Source organism: Sceloporus occidentalis, unplaced genomic scaffold, assembly GCF_023333645.1.
Source record: "Sceloporus occidentalis isolate IW3139 unplaced genomic scaffold, rSceOcc1.0.p SCAF_8, whole genome shotgun sequence".
In the NCBI taxonomy this organism is placed as follows: domain Eukaryota; kingdom Metazoa; phylum Chordata; class Lepidosauria; order Squamata; family Phrynosomatidae; genus Sceloporus; species Sceloporus occidentalis.
This window is the reverse complement of record NW_028316988.1, coordinates 29,014,996-29,028,883: the sequence shown is the minus strand read 5'-3', so window position 1 is coordinate 29,028,883 and position 13,888 is coordinate 29,014,996. Positions and strand designations below refer to the sequence as shown.

Here is a 13,888-nt window from a genome sequence, read left to right as displayed (position 1 = left end):
GAGGTGGAAGCCCGGCCCCTAAAGACTTTCCTGGCTCTCTGTGATAAAGGAAGGGAGGCCCTTCGCTTCCAAGGAATTCCAGATGGCAAGATAAAAGCAAGTTTTTATTATTTAATAACACCAAATTATTGTTAGAGTTTTGGAGCAGCTGCTGCACAGCTATGAACGTTTTTCCGGACAGCTATCTTCCCCTCTGGTTTTTCGAAGGCATCCGATGCTGTCAGAAGTATGAAGCCTTTCTGCTGACAGACTTAACTGGCCATTTCTTTTATGGGAAAGGTGCAAACAAAAGCGGGCCAGGCAGTTATTGGGCTGAAATTATAGTGTCAAATAAATAGAAAAACACACGCGGTGCCCTGATGAAGGAAGGCCATCATCACCTGTCTCTCAGGGAGCCAGTCTCGGTAGTGACATGGTATAAAATAGAAATAACAGATTGGAAACCACTGACTGGAAAATGAGAGCTTCGAAGCAATTTTATATTCACAACATTCTCACTTGGTCATATGTCAAGCTGTACCAAAAAAAACCCACACAATTTCAGTGAGCATAAAAACTCCATAACTCCTGATGGCCCATAAGAGGCGATGTGCGTGTGCTTTGTTTTGTTTCTTCAGAAATAGAATTTGGGAAGTCTGCATTAAATTGAAAAGCAGGGAGGTGCTCCTCTATTGTTCGTTCTTTGTTAGTGGATGCTCAAGCTGTATTCACTAGAAAATTTCATGTGATTTCCCCCCCCCCCCCCCCCGATAGCGTTGACAACAGGAACCAGTCAGAAATATTCTGTAATAATGGCCCTTCAAATGCCCATGGAAAATTGAAGAAGAAGGCAAGATCAGTCTAGCCATGTCCTCAGCACCTCGTAGCTGGATAAGAGCCTAGGCAAAGCGGTGACAGGCAGACCAGTGGACTATCTATTATAGAGAATGTAAACCCTTGAAATAAAATAATTCAATAACCATCTAGTCCAGTGTTTCCTTCCCACAGTAACCAACCAAATGGGAAGCTCACCACCACAACATGAGTGAGATAGATTTAAGCTGCCGTCTCTCAGTCTTCAGAATTAGTAACGGCCAATGGACCTGTTTGTGCATTTGCCTAAAGCTTAAAAACAAGACACAGAAGGATGGCTTCCATAATCCACTTTTCCACTTGTCTTGTTCAAGACACCTGACACAATGAGTGTTGTGTTACTTAAAGGACACAGTTCACCCTTCCCATTTGCGGCTTTGACTTTTGTGGATTTGATTCTTTACGGTTTGGATTAATATGTTATCTCTAGGAATCTCTAGATCCTCCAGTGCAACTCTGCCAGAAGTTGACCATAGAGTTGTGCTGGAGAATCTAGAAGCTCCTAGGGTGAACGCTTATCTAGGCATTTCTAGGTCCTCCAGCATGATTCCATGGTCAGCTTCTGGCAGGTGATTCCTAGAGAAATATTCTCTTAGTTAAAAAGAATAGTGTTTTTTATTTATGCTTTTTCCACATTCACAGGGGTCCTTCACTCCTAACCCCAGCAAATGTGGAGGAACCACTATATTGCATGGTTATCTTTAAGAAATCTGATAGAACGTGGAAGGGTAGCCCTTCTTGTTTGCTGTGCCAATAGTGTTCCCAAGACAATAGGACGAGTGAGATTTTCTTGGATTCCTAGGACTGAAGCAGAAACCTAATTGAGTGTATATGATTGTCTTGGGCTTCATTACTATACTGTTCACCTGTCCACATCATAGAACACTCTTGGACAATGAACTGTTTGTGTGTAACCATTCACCTGCCACAAGTAAGAAGTGCCCCTTCACCATGCAGGTGGGGACTTCAATGGCCAGTTGGATCAAAATGGATTCCCCTCCAATTAGTGCACTGGTGCATTTTAAGAAGCCTGGCTTGAAATGTACGTTTAGGAGCTGGTCACTTTTGCCACACATACTTAAAAGGGTGGTTTAACTGACTAATAAACTGCTGGTCATCTAACCATGCATGATCTGATCTTTAAAACTTCACCTAAAGCACCTGATATTTCAGAGGGGGGATGAGGTCGACAACAAGCTGCAGAGCCATAAATAGCAACCACTCCTTACCTTGTGATGTGTCACCGTTCCAGAGATGTTCAGAACATGGAAGGAGCTGGCGATTAATACGGAAAATGAATCGCCGAGCTATAAATGGGCTCGCCGGGAGAGTTGCTGAGCCCGTGGAGGGACCGTTAATGTGTTGCCACGTTATTGGTGCTAATCACTTAAAATGTGCTCCTTTATTAGGAGCTTTAATGAGAGCCACTTAAACTGTGCATTAGAAAGAGGAACTGCAGAGAAGGACGATGAACTGGGTGGCAGGCGCTCATAATTCTAATTGAAATGCTTTTAGTATGAGGGGGAAAAAAGTTGCCAGAAGCCAGTAATTCTTTGCACTTTTAAAAACCTCCTCCATTATGTAGCATCAATTAGTGTTTTGTTGTTCAAGTGTTAGAATTATATTTTACTCTCAGTATGCTTCCTCCCCTCTGCCCCTCCTTCACTCCCACTCCTGCTCCTCATTCCTCCCTCCCTCTTTCCCTTCCTTCCTTCCTTCCTTCCTTCCTTCCTGGGCCTATTTAATCAGGAATGTGTAGACCAATATCTCAAGGGTGAAAGGGAATTACGTCAGTGCAGCGCCTGGGACAGAACCCTGCAAAGCTAAAATCAATAAATTGTCATGTGCCCAGTCACCAGTCTGCAGTCACAGTTTTGGTATTCACCTTAGGCACGAAAGCCAGGTCTTGGGTGTTAGGAGCCCATTTTAGTTGCCCCTTGCATTTCCACACAGTTCCAGTGGGCATGAATCGTACCGCATAGCACTGGAGACAGATGGCTCATGAGCCAGGTTTTTGTCTCTTTACTCAACAGAGGGTCTGTCGGTATGTTTTCGCCTATTTGAGAGCCAGCTCTGGAAAGTGTGAGGCCTGCTGAGTAGGAAGAGGATGGAGGTGAGGAGATGCATAAACTTGGATGTAGCAACGCGGGGAATGAGGTGACACATTTGGGCGAATTTTGCTGTGCATTTTGCAAGCGGCTGAGTCACAGATAAAATTCTTTTCTGTGTTCAGCCCGGAGAACTAAGACTCCATTTTGGCGGCTCGCCTGGCTTGTTACCATAAGAGGCACTGATTAACATACATCTCAACAAATTTGTTGGGATAGTTAACAAATAGAACAATGAATGGAACATATTAGGTTTACACTATAATTCATTTGCATGCTACGCTGCCACTATAGTGGATAAAAAATGTTGGCAAAATCTTTTTGCTTGATTGACTACGGCGCGAAACAATGCAAATTATGTTGTGCACTTTAGGATGGGAGCAATGAGTCCCTTTGTGTACCTTATGATGTAAAGAGAAGATGGCAAGTGCATGTGTGAATACACTCACTTTGTGGGCATCTGATTTGTAGAAGGTCAAGTAGAATTGTTTGCTGTGAACAATGGAACAGATTTCTACCATGTATGAATATGTAAAAGACTGTTTAAGCTAGTTACCTCACCTCCTAAATATCCACTAGTTGCCTTGCATACACAAACACAAACCCAGTTGTTGCAGATGTTGGACAGTGTGTGCAGCATCATGGAAGGAAAGCCATCAACAGGCTCTTTAGTCATGCTTGTCACAGTCAGATTTCTCAAACAAAAATAAGCAGCTTGTTTAAGAGCTCACATTTGGAACATGTGAGGTTTCCTCCCATGACTGTGCATGATGGTGAGAGAGCCGATGGAGAGATTGACTTATCTTTCTTGTATTAACCTGTTAGTGTAGGGTCACTTTCCTTTACATGCATAAGGAAGTACACAGTTAGACTCAAAGTAACCAGTGAGCAGGTCATACCCATGTTCATATCTATATTTTATATGTTGATCTTCGGTGCTTGTCCTCTCTAGAGTGGTAAAGCTGTTTTTGGTACTATAGGAGACTTGATATACAGTATAAAAACCTCTTTCCTGCCTATAGAAAACCAGCATGAAAGGCAAAACCAATTCTGAGGTTTGCCTCTTCCCTACAGATGGAGAAAGAGGTAGCTTTGTGATCCTCCACTTTTAGAAACTCGTGTATGGTCATTATGTTGTTCAGAGCTAAGGTACAACTTTCTATTCTTGGTAACATTTGCTCCTCTGGGGATCTTGCCAAGTGAAGATCCCAGGGTGGTACCTTTCCCCATCAGTGAGCTCTGTCTACTGAATCATATTCCTCTGAATATATTTACTCTGGGAATGTTCAACAACATTTCACCTTGGAATGGACGTCCAGGAGCTTGCTGTGATGCATTTATTAAAAGCCAGAATTGATCTCATGTGCTTTCACTGGACTTGAAGTTTGAAGGTCTTTGTGGTGGCACTGCTTGACCCCTTTTAGAACACGTCTCTGTGAAAGATTGGTGGCAAGGATGAGGTTGTTTCCAGTTGCTTTGGGTAGTCAAAGGGTTCCCTTTGGATATTGTCTGTCTCTACTGGTAAATAAGTTTCTTTTTCTTCTTAATCCTCCTTTAGGGTTCTTCCCTGGCAGCTCGCAGGGGTGTGACGCCTTCCTCCGGCACAAAATGACTCTGATTTCACCCTCCATCTTGAAGAAATACAGCATCCCCTTTGACCGGGTATGTATAGAAAGCATTTTTGGGTTTTTTTCAGGACACCTCCTCCAGCCTTTCTGAGAAAGTTGCGCTGGATAAGGAAAGGCAGGCAGCATAAGAAGCCTGATGCTTAATCCTCCAGCACATTGTTATGCAAAATACTCTGCTATCTGTTTAAACCATGTGGTTTTTTTCTTTCCCCCCAGTGGTAAGGTCCAGAGCTAGGATTAAAGTCCTGTCTGTGGTGGGGAGGTAACTTTGATGATGCCAGCACTGCTGTACTTCCAAGTTACAAATCTGTATGCCTGGCTGTATGATTGCGAACCACTTTGAGAAACATTGTGGTTGAGAAGACACTGTACACACACACACACACACACACACACACACACACACATATATATCTTGCCAAGAAAACCCCATGGTGGGCTCCTCTTAGGGTCACCATAAGTCAGAGACGACTTGAAGGCACACAAGAACCATATTTAACATAGCACCTGCCCATACCTGGAGCCAGAAAAAATGAGGCCTCTTTAACCACCTGAATGAAATACCCTCTCAAGTGTGCCAGTCCCAGACCGACTGAGTACATGGAAGTGCAGGAAGGCTGTGGCTCAGCACTGGAGGTAATGCAGGAGGAAAGTTTGGTTTCCTCAGTGTGTAACTGAATTGTACCCTCCAGGCTGCAGACAGGGGCTTGCATCTCCCAGTGCTTCCTCATCCCCAAACCTCCCCTTTGCATGGAAAATTCACATTATGGGGAAAAGAAAGATAATCTCTCATTTTGCCTTGTTCCCCATCTGCACTTTTTCTTTGACAGGCGACTTCTTTTATACTGAGAAATGTTCAGTTGTGTGAGGCCTGGAGTGGTAGTGCCCAGATTCAGCCTTGCAGACTGAGAAATTAAGCCTTTAACAGAAAGTGGAGACTAGCAGGTCATGGGAGTTCAGTGAAACACTGGCTAATTTAACTAGTAGGCAGGCAAAGAACAGTTAATAAAAATAGCTCATGGAATTCTTGACTAGCCTGACATCAAGTGGCGCAATGGTCTTCATGTTGCAGCCCAGCGTTGGCATATATGACACATCCTCACCTTGTGTTGCACGGTCTCCTCCCTTTGACCACATGGAACTGAAGGCCTGGTAGTGGTGGTCTCAGAACATATCTGTAAAGAATACTTCCCCCATCCCACCCCCCAAACCTCTTCAGGCCCAAATTTAAGTCATGAAGCTCCCCTCCCCCCCCCCTCTTTCTGATGGGAAACAGTACACTGACCCATGAGTCTCCTTAGTTTAGAACTAACAAATCCAGTTCCTTTGTAATGCCCAGGAGCTTTCGCGACACGCTGAAAGAGTGCAAGTCAAACTGATTTGGGAGGGAGAGGCTGATTTTGTGTATTTAGGGTGGGGAACCATCACTCCTTTGGGGCAGAACGACTGTCTGCTTTCAAATCTCCTGGCTCCGGCACCGTGACAGAGCTGTGGATTCATTCAATTTGCTGCTCCAGAGGCTGCCTCGTTTTTCCTCTTTGAAAGGCTGTGATGAATGAAAATTTGACGCAAGATCATTTGTGAATGGTAGGCGGTTGCTTAAAGATGAACTTGTTGGGCTGGTGTAGGAGATACTTGACCAGACCTGGGATGGAGGTGGGTGCAGATGAATTAGGAGGCAAGGTAGCTCCCCCCCCACCCAACGTCCAGGCCTTGGCAAAGTTTCTCACCCTAACCTCCTCCACTGGTTGGGAGGCTTAAAATGAGATGGCGTCTGTGTAGAGCGTCACCTCTCCAGTCTACTGCTCTCTCATCTGGTTGAGGTGTCCATCTTTTTGATTACACATTGTTGAGAGAAGACGGGTAATAAGCTTTGAAGTAGCCTCTGTGATTCTGTTCTCATCAGGACCAACGTTTCATCGGGAAGGTGGTGAGAAACCATTTTTAGCTTTCATTTTTGATGCTAGGGCGCTGTAAGCCTTCCTTAGTCGCCTCCTTCCTTTGTCCTTAAGAACATCCTCTTCGCCTCCCTCTCCACTCTCCTCAAAAAGAAAAAGGGAGGATGTTTTAGTGTCCTCTTAAACCGAGCCTGTGTGTTAGTAGCATCAAGCAGTCCTGAGAGACAGACTGTTCTCAGCAGGGAAGAATATGAAGACAAGATCTCTTTTTGACTTGCACTGCGTGCCAGAGAGGGTGCCCTCTCTTCTGCTTGTGGAATATATATCATTTTTTTCTGACATTTGTCAAAATGATCCAGAGTTGGCCAGGCTGCCGCCTTCACACAAAATGAGCAAGTGTCAATCTATACAGAATAGAGGGAGTGCCTGTGCCAAAAAACGGAAAAGTCTCCTCATGTTAACCGTGGGAATCTGTCACAGGCTGCGTGGGCCCTGCAGAAATAATGCAGTTTGACACGGCTTTAACTGCTGTGGTTCCATGCTGTGGAATCCTGGGATTGGTAGTTTGTCAGAGAGGTCTTTGCCTTCTCTCTGGCAGAGAAGGCTCAGTATCGCACACAACTACAAATCCCAGAGTCCTGTTGCATGGAGCCAGGGCAGTTAAAGTGGATTAATTCTGTATTGTGACTGAAACCACAAATTCAGGCTTGGAAAAGAGTTCTTGAAAGTCGAATCTCTTTAAGGCTGTAAAATCCCACACATAAACCAGCAAGAAAGGTGGACATTGTGAAGGTTTTGGGGAAGAGGGGGTGAAGGCAGCCCATGAGCAAAGGAAGGGACTTCTATAGCACTTCTCCTTCTTGTTATCCTCCTTCTTCTCTTTCTCTTTCTCCTCCTCCTCCTCTGAGGCTTTGTGTATTTGGTGGTGAAATGATCTCTCCCCACCCACCAGTCCAACCTAATGCAGAGCAGCTTCCATTTCCACGATGGCACAAAATGGTGGCATGCAAGGCCAGAGCCCCCTCCCACTTCTCCCTCGGCAAAAGGGCAGCCTGGGATCCCTTCATCGGCATTCCTTGCAGGCTTTGAGCAGGACGTGTATAAATCTCCGTAATGCTATTTACTTCTCGAAAGAAATCAGATCGATATCCCGAGCTTTTTAATAATTAAAAATGTGTATTTCTGTAATCCGCTATTGATTTCTCCATCTATTCTGCAAAGGCCTTGGAGAAGTCAGTAAATTTGGAGCTTTCCATGGTGAGTGGCAGCTGGCGCTGGCTTTTCCTTAACAGTTATTACTTTTCTACCCAGGCCTATCCATCAAGCCGGAGCACTGCTCTAATTTATTGGCGGGATAATGTTGACAGCCATGATATGGGAAAGGATGTGCTCTATGGGGCTCAGGATGAAGACACAGGGATGTAGATTTTTTGACAGGAGCATAATCTCTCTGTCTGCTTAACTTAACCATCTGCAGCTTTGCTTTGATTTATGAACCGGTTGAAGTAGAGCTGGGCACCGGGGGGCTGCAGTTGCACTTCTTTCACCTGTTGGGGCTGGGTGGGTAGAGGGGGAGACAAAGCCTCTTACAGTACTGCTGTCCTTGGAGTTAGGAAGTTGTCCTCCTTTTAAAAATTATTCTGAGAGGAGGCTTCCACTCAAGAAGACGACCGAGATCCATCATCCACTTTAGTGAGACATATCAGTAATTTTCCCCGTCACTTAACATGCTTTTTTTTGCTCACTAAAACCTAATGATTTTTTAAAAAATCAGTGTCGGCACTGTTTGTTAAATCTGTCAAGCACATGAGTGTATGTGCCTTCAAGTTGACTCAACCCCATGAATTTAATAGGGTTTTCTGAGGCAAGGAATATTCAGATGGTTTGCCCAGTACCTTCCTTTGAAAATAGAGTCAAAATGCTGGGTTGCATTTTGGACTGGGACATCTCTTTGTTCACCAGTACTCACAATGTTTCTCTAGTCAAGATATATCGACTCAGGGTCCTAATAGTGCCACCCCTTCGGTTCATTGACACTCAGGGCATCACGCGCTGGAAAGCATTGAAATGAATGAGATTGTGCAGCAACACGACCCAGGTACTTTAGTTTTTGCCTTGTTAAATAGGATCTGAGTCCTTGCTGCTCTGTTTAATTCTGGTATGAATACACACAGGTAGTTTCTGCAGCAAAGTGTTGCATTGTGGTGTGCCAGGCAACCAAGAGTTCCCGCTAAGTAGCTCTTTTCCTTAATAGTCCAAACCACTGTTGCTCTTTTCTCTCCATCTGCCAGTCACCAGTATGTAGACACTTTGCACTCCCACTCCTCATAAATCTGTGTTTGAGTGACACAACCACCTGAGTTTAGAGGATCCTCTCTGCGGTCCTTTAGGTTCCTTCAGCAATGCTGGTAACTCCCTCGTGGATAGATGACCCCTTTGACCCGATGAAAGTGCACATTTGTAAAAGCAGTTAATTATAAGAATACAGCGCTTTTACTTCCACAAACCTAGCATCCTCCAGATGTGTTGGACTATACAACTCTTTTTGGCCCCATAGTCATCACCACCATTGTCTCTGCTAGATGGGGATGGTGGAGGTTGATAGTGGGTTACAGCAAGCAGCTATATAGGATGGGGGCAAACATGAACAAAAGAGGAGGGTATGTACTTGGCAGTGGAAGAAGGGAGGACCAGGTCAGTAGGAAATGCACAGCAGGCCTGAAGTGTACTGTACGTCAAAGGATTCCCAGCCTTGCAGTAAATATCCAGATTGCAGCACATTGGTGTGTTGATGTGAGATGTCTGTGGGGGTATTTGAGGAAAGGTCCATTTCCCTTCCTTTGAGGTGCTCTCCCCACCTACCTTAGTGAAATGATCTGAGGAAGTAAGCTGTTTTTCTGTCTGAAATGTATGAGCCCAGATGTTTTAAGACCTTGGCTTCCCAGTTCATTAATAAACAACCTGATTTTTAGCAGATTGCTCCAGTCCAGCGACATTTATAGCATCAAGAGAGGCTGGGGGGTGCAGCTTCTGAGTTGTATGCAAATCTGGTCCTGTTGCAAACAGAAGGAACGTGAAATTGGTGCTTGGTGTGTTCTTTTAGTCTCGTTTTTGTGGCTGTTCCCCAACCCCCCAACCCAATTCCCTCTTTGCTACTTCTGATTTAGATGCCTTGCATGTGTAATATAAGTGAAGGGAGAGTGATTTACAGGGGAAGGGAGGGAAAATACAAAAACCTGAAAGTTGAGTTATGGTTGTGCAGGCCTTTGTGGGCAATTGAAATGACAGTGCTTCTCCAGTATTTGATTGTCCTGTTGCACAAATAAGCCCAGAGGTTTGAGCTTACTGCTGTGCTGGTTGATAGAAATTAGTTCACATGGACTTGGTATCTTACTCTGGAGATGAGTATGTGGAGCTAAAAAAAAAAGGATGGTGAGACACTACGGATACCTTGCTAAATTGATGCTTGAAGGAAACCTTCACCACCTTTCACCTCTGGAATTGGAAAGGGATTGTGAGGGCTTGCCTGTCTGACCCTGTGGAAAGGCTTACTAACTCAGTGGTTGCGCTGTTTCCAGTCTTCCTTCCAGGCCTGGAACCTGGGGGAAGAACAAAAAAATGCCATGCTGACACTGCCTGGCAGCTCCAAGATTGAAAGGAAGGCTGTCTCTCATCACAAGTGACAGCTATGGCAAGATGAAGCCTTATCTTAGGGCCAAACTCAGTGCTGTCTTTCCCTTATTCTTTCTTAGGAGATGGTAAGATTGTTTGTGGTCTTTGAGATTACTGTGTTTTTTTAAGAGGCAGAAGGAGAGAATTCTGGGACCAGAAATTGGTTCTGCATGACAGGAGAGCCTTTGTGGGGTAGTGGTTAGTGAGTTAGATTGGGCCTTGTGAGATCCTGGTTTTAGTGGCCCCCTGGAGTTGTGAAACTCGCTGGGAGTCGGGGCCGTTGAACTAATTGAGAGACGCAACAAACCCGTCTTGGTACCTTTATTGAAGCCTTGCTTCTGGCCTACTTGACACAACAAACCCGTCTTGGTACTTTTATTGAAGCCTTGCTTCTGGCCTACTTGACACTGATGCATTTCTTTCTCCTTTCCCTGATTTTAGATCACTCAGGAAGCTGGAGAGTTCATGATCACTTTTCCTTACGGATACCATGCGGGATTCAACCATGGTTTCAACTGTGCAGAATCTACCAACTTTGCCACGCTGCGCTGGATTGACTATGGAAAGATGGCCACCCAAGTAAGTTCTTGCATCTCAGTGCTTTAGCTGGTTAGATATAAAATATATAGTCTAATAGCTGATTCTCTAAAGGGGTGCAAGAACACTGTATAGTTTAAACCTAATATCAGTAATCTGTGAATGAACCATGGTTTGCAGATTGGGAACCACACTGTGCATTCCCTTCTTCCTTGTCCGATGATAGTTCCAAACTGCTTTGTTTCGTTTGGTCAGTGTTTTTAACTATGACATGAGCATCCAAACCACGGTTATTGATGCTGTCATTCTCTTACCCTTGCAAATTGTACATCAGACTATGGTTTCAAATTCTAGATGAGAAACCCTGATTAGCGTTAACTATGGTTAGTACTGATGAATGCCAGATTGCTCTCAAGGCAGAAAAGGGAAAGGGATAAAATTAGCTTTGGAATGGGGAAGTGGTGCACATTTGTTGAGGCTGACTCCCCATTTGCAGAACATTTGCACCAACTTTATCTTCCCTGAACTAAGGGCATGATAACCCAATTCTCTTCCAAGCGTGCATCATGCATCTGTGTCTAGGTTCTTCCTCCAATTGTTGATACTGTAATTGCCAGAAGAAAGCGAGCAGGAGAGAAAACCTGTTGTGTTTCTTTTGTCATATAAAACTACATTTCTGGGAGACGTCTTCTGTCTGTATGCTTCTTTGGAGAGTGTTTTATAGCAGTTGCCGCAGAAATGACTGGAAAACCTTCCTGACGCAGCCAGCATCTCCCTGCTGCCAAGTACTAATTAATTACATTTTTATTAAGTTAATTGCATTTTCTGTATTTGATTCATTCTGTTCCCTTGTAAGGAACTGAAGGTGGCATATGTAGCTATCCCCCTCTCCTACAAAAATTATCGTCAAAATGCACCCATTAAAGAGGCAGGGATGAGCGGGGAGAGTGACTCAAAGTCATCCAGGGAATTTCTTAGCCAAGTGGGTATTTGAACCCAAGTTTCTCTAATGCTGTTTCAGCATTCTAGCACAAATGCTGGCTCAGCACTCATCCTTTTGGTACCTCTCTCTTGGCTAAAGTTTCTGGCAGGCTGTCGCTTGTGTCATTCCTGGCTTCAGAATGAATAGGTGCTACCACAAATTACTAACAGCAGCTGTTCTGGGGGTTTTATAGAAGGGGGTAGTCACTGAATATCCTCCCACACACCCACACATGTTCCAGATCATTTCAAAAAGGGTATAAAGTAAGGAACACTGCAAAACAAAGTGACTTTTCTTTTCTCTTTTCTTATTTGTATCTGAGTGGTAAACTGCAGTACTGAGAACTTACTGGGCCAGTCCTCCTTTGTTCTTTGCTGCTTTTTGAGCAAGCGCAGGTAACCGCAACATAGCCTTTGTCGTTTGAACAGGCCCTTCCTTCAGTAAGTGTACCTAAGTGTCAGGGATGGGAGTCATTTGGCCTGTGACTGTTTTTGCTAACTTAGGAGCCCCCAGTTTTTTTCTTAGCAAATTCCTTCTCCCTAAAATGGGAGAATCCAGTGGGCTAGTTCCTCCCTATTCCACAAAACAAGGTGTACGTCTCCCTACTCCTTGTTTAAGCAGCGAAACTCAGCTTTACACAAACTAATATGGTTTCTGGATTGCTTGTGGGAGGTGAGGCAGGGGTATTTTTGCATGATATCATGCCTTGGGGGGATTTCTGAGTGATTTTAGAAAAGAAATGGCCCCCAAATTGTATGATATGTTTTTTTTTTAATCGAGGGGTATGGGCATCTAGTGAAGAGCTTTCAGGTACACAGACATGGCGCCCAAGGCCTGTTCTTCACCCATATTTGCATTACAATGAGGTGAAAGGTGTCATTTGTAAAGATTACTCCTGCCCTTGTAATTCTGTAGCCGTTATGACATGCACTCAAAGAGTTTCTATTTCTATATATCCTTACAGTTCGGTTGTTGTCCACAAAATGTTTTGCTTTTTTACTCCCAATACAAGACTATTATTCTTAACAGATTCCCAGTGCAATCTGACACCTTATAGGGCTCTCCCTGAGAAAGACATTAAAGCAAGGAGTGGAAATTTGGTTACCTTTTGCAAAACAGGGCCTCTGGTCTTTGTCATGCGTTGTTCATTTAAGATGAAGTTTCCCGGAGCGGGACATGCTGCCAGGGCCACAGACATCTGTGATGGGAGGTTAGATGGACAGTTGCATAGCAACTTCACATTGCTGAGAGACAGACCTGAACTCAAGCATTTTAGGAGGCCCAGAAGAATCACATTTCACATAACAGTTGTTCATGCAATGGAAAAAAGTAGATAACATACCCCAGTGTAAAGTGAACACATGTGTGGGAAAATCATGCAGTCTTTCTTTTGTAGGAACTTCTTTGAAAACACATAAAGATATATTCATAGGCATGGACCATTTCTGGTCCCCATATATGTTTTTCGCAACCTGCCTGCTTTTGTCTCTCTCCATTCTCTTGTACACACATATCAGCATCTCTCTCCACCAACATCTCAAATGATTCTACTCATAGTAGTTTAACAGGACGACTGCATTGCTAACGTCACACTTGTATCAATCAGCACCCAAGTATTGAGGCTGCTTTTAGTCCCAAGAAGACGGTCTCCTCCCAATTTCCTGACTTCATTTGTTTGCCCACCTGGTTTGAAGAGGCAATGCTTAGCATGGCATGCCTTAGTTTTCCCCATCCAGTTTGTTGGTGCTATCCCCTTTGGATGGTGTGGGCCAGTTATTCCTGTGCTATCCAAAATGAGAAAATAGCTTGTGTTTTTTTTTTTTTAGGACAAGAATAATTTTGAATTACTTGTCCCCAGCCTAGTGCCCTATGAACTGGTCATGCTGGCTGTGGAGGATGAGAATTGTAGTTCAACACAAAATCAAAGGTGTTATTATTTTTAATTGGGGGAAATGCGTCTTGGCCTTAGGTTGTCGGGGTCTTAATGACATACAGCATGCCATAGAAACCGTAACCCCAGTGCTGTGGCTTCTGAGTGAAGCCGAGACCTGTGTCTGACATGATGTCTCTGCAGTTTCGATTTCATTTTTATAAAACTACCAATCGAAACAAACTCAGAAGACTGACACCCTGATCGGGGTCTGCCCTGTGACCTCAGTTGCCAAGTTTTTGGCCTGACATCCCGCAGTTCATCGTTGTGAAACCCAGTTT

General features: G+C 44.2%; 1 protein-coding gene across 4 annotated transcripts in view; it reads left to right on the top strand.

Annotated features, from left to right (window-relative positions):
• Positions 1-13,888, top strand: part of KDM4B (lysine demethylase 4B) — a 127,382-nt gene that overhangs the window by 46,066 nt on the left and 67,428 nt on the right. For all 4 annotated transcript variants that reach the window (XR_016282153.1, XM_089535813.1, XM_089535815.1 and 1 more), the window contains 2 exons: positions 4,519-4,622; positions 10,600-10,737. Coding sequence is in view for 3 of the 4 variants with exons in the window: in XM_089535813.1 (XP_089391939.1) it covers positions 4,519-4,622; positions 10,600-10,737 (242 nt within the window). In the remaining variant the exon portion in view is untranslated. The remainder of the gene's footprint in view (positions 1-4,518; positions 4,623-10,599; positions 10,738-13,888) is intronic.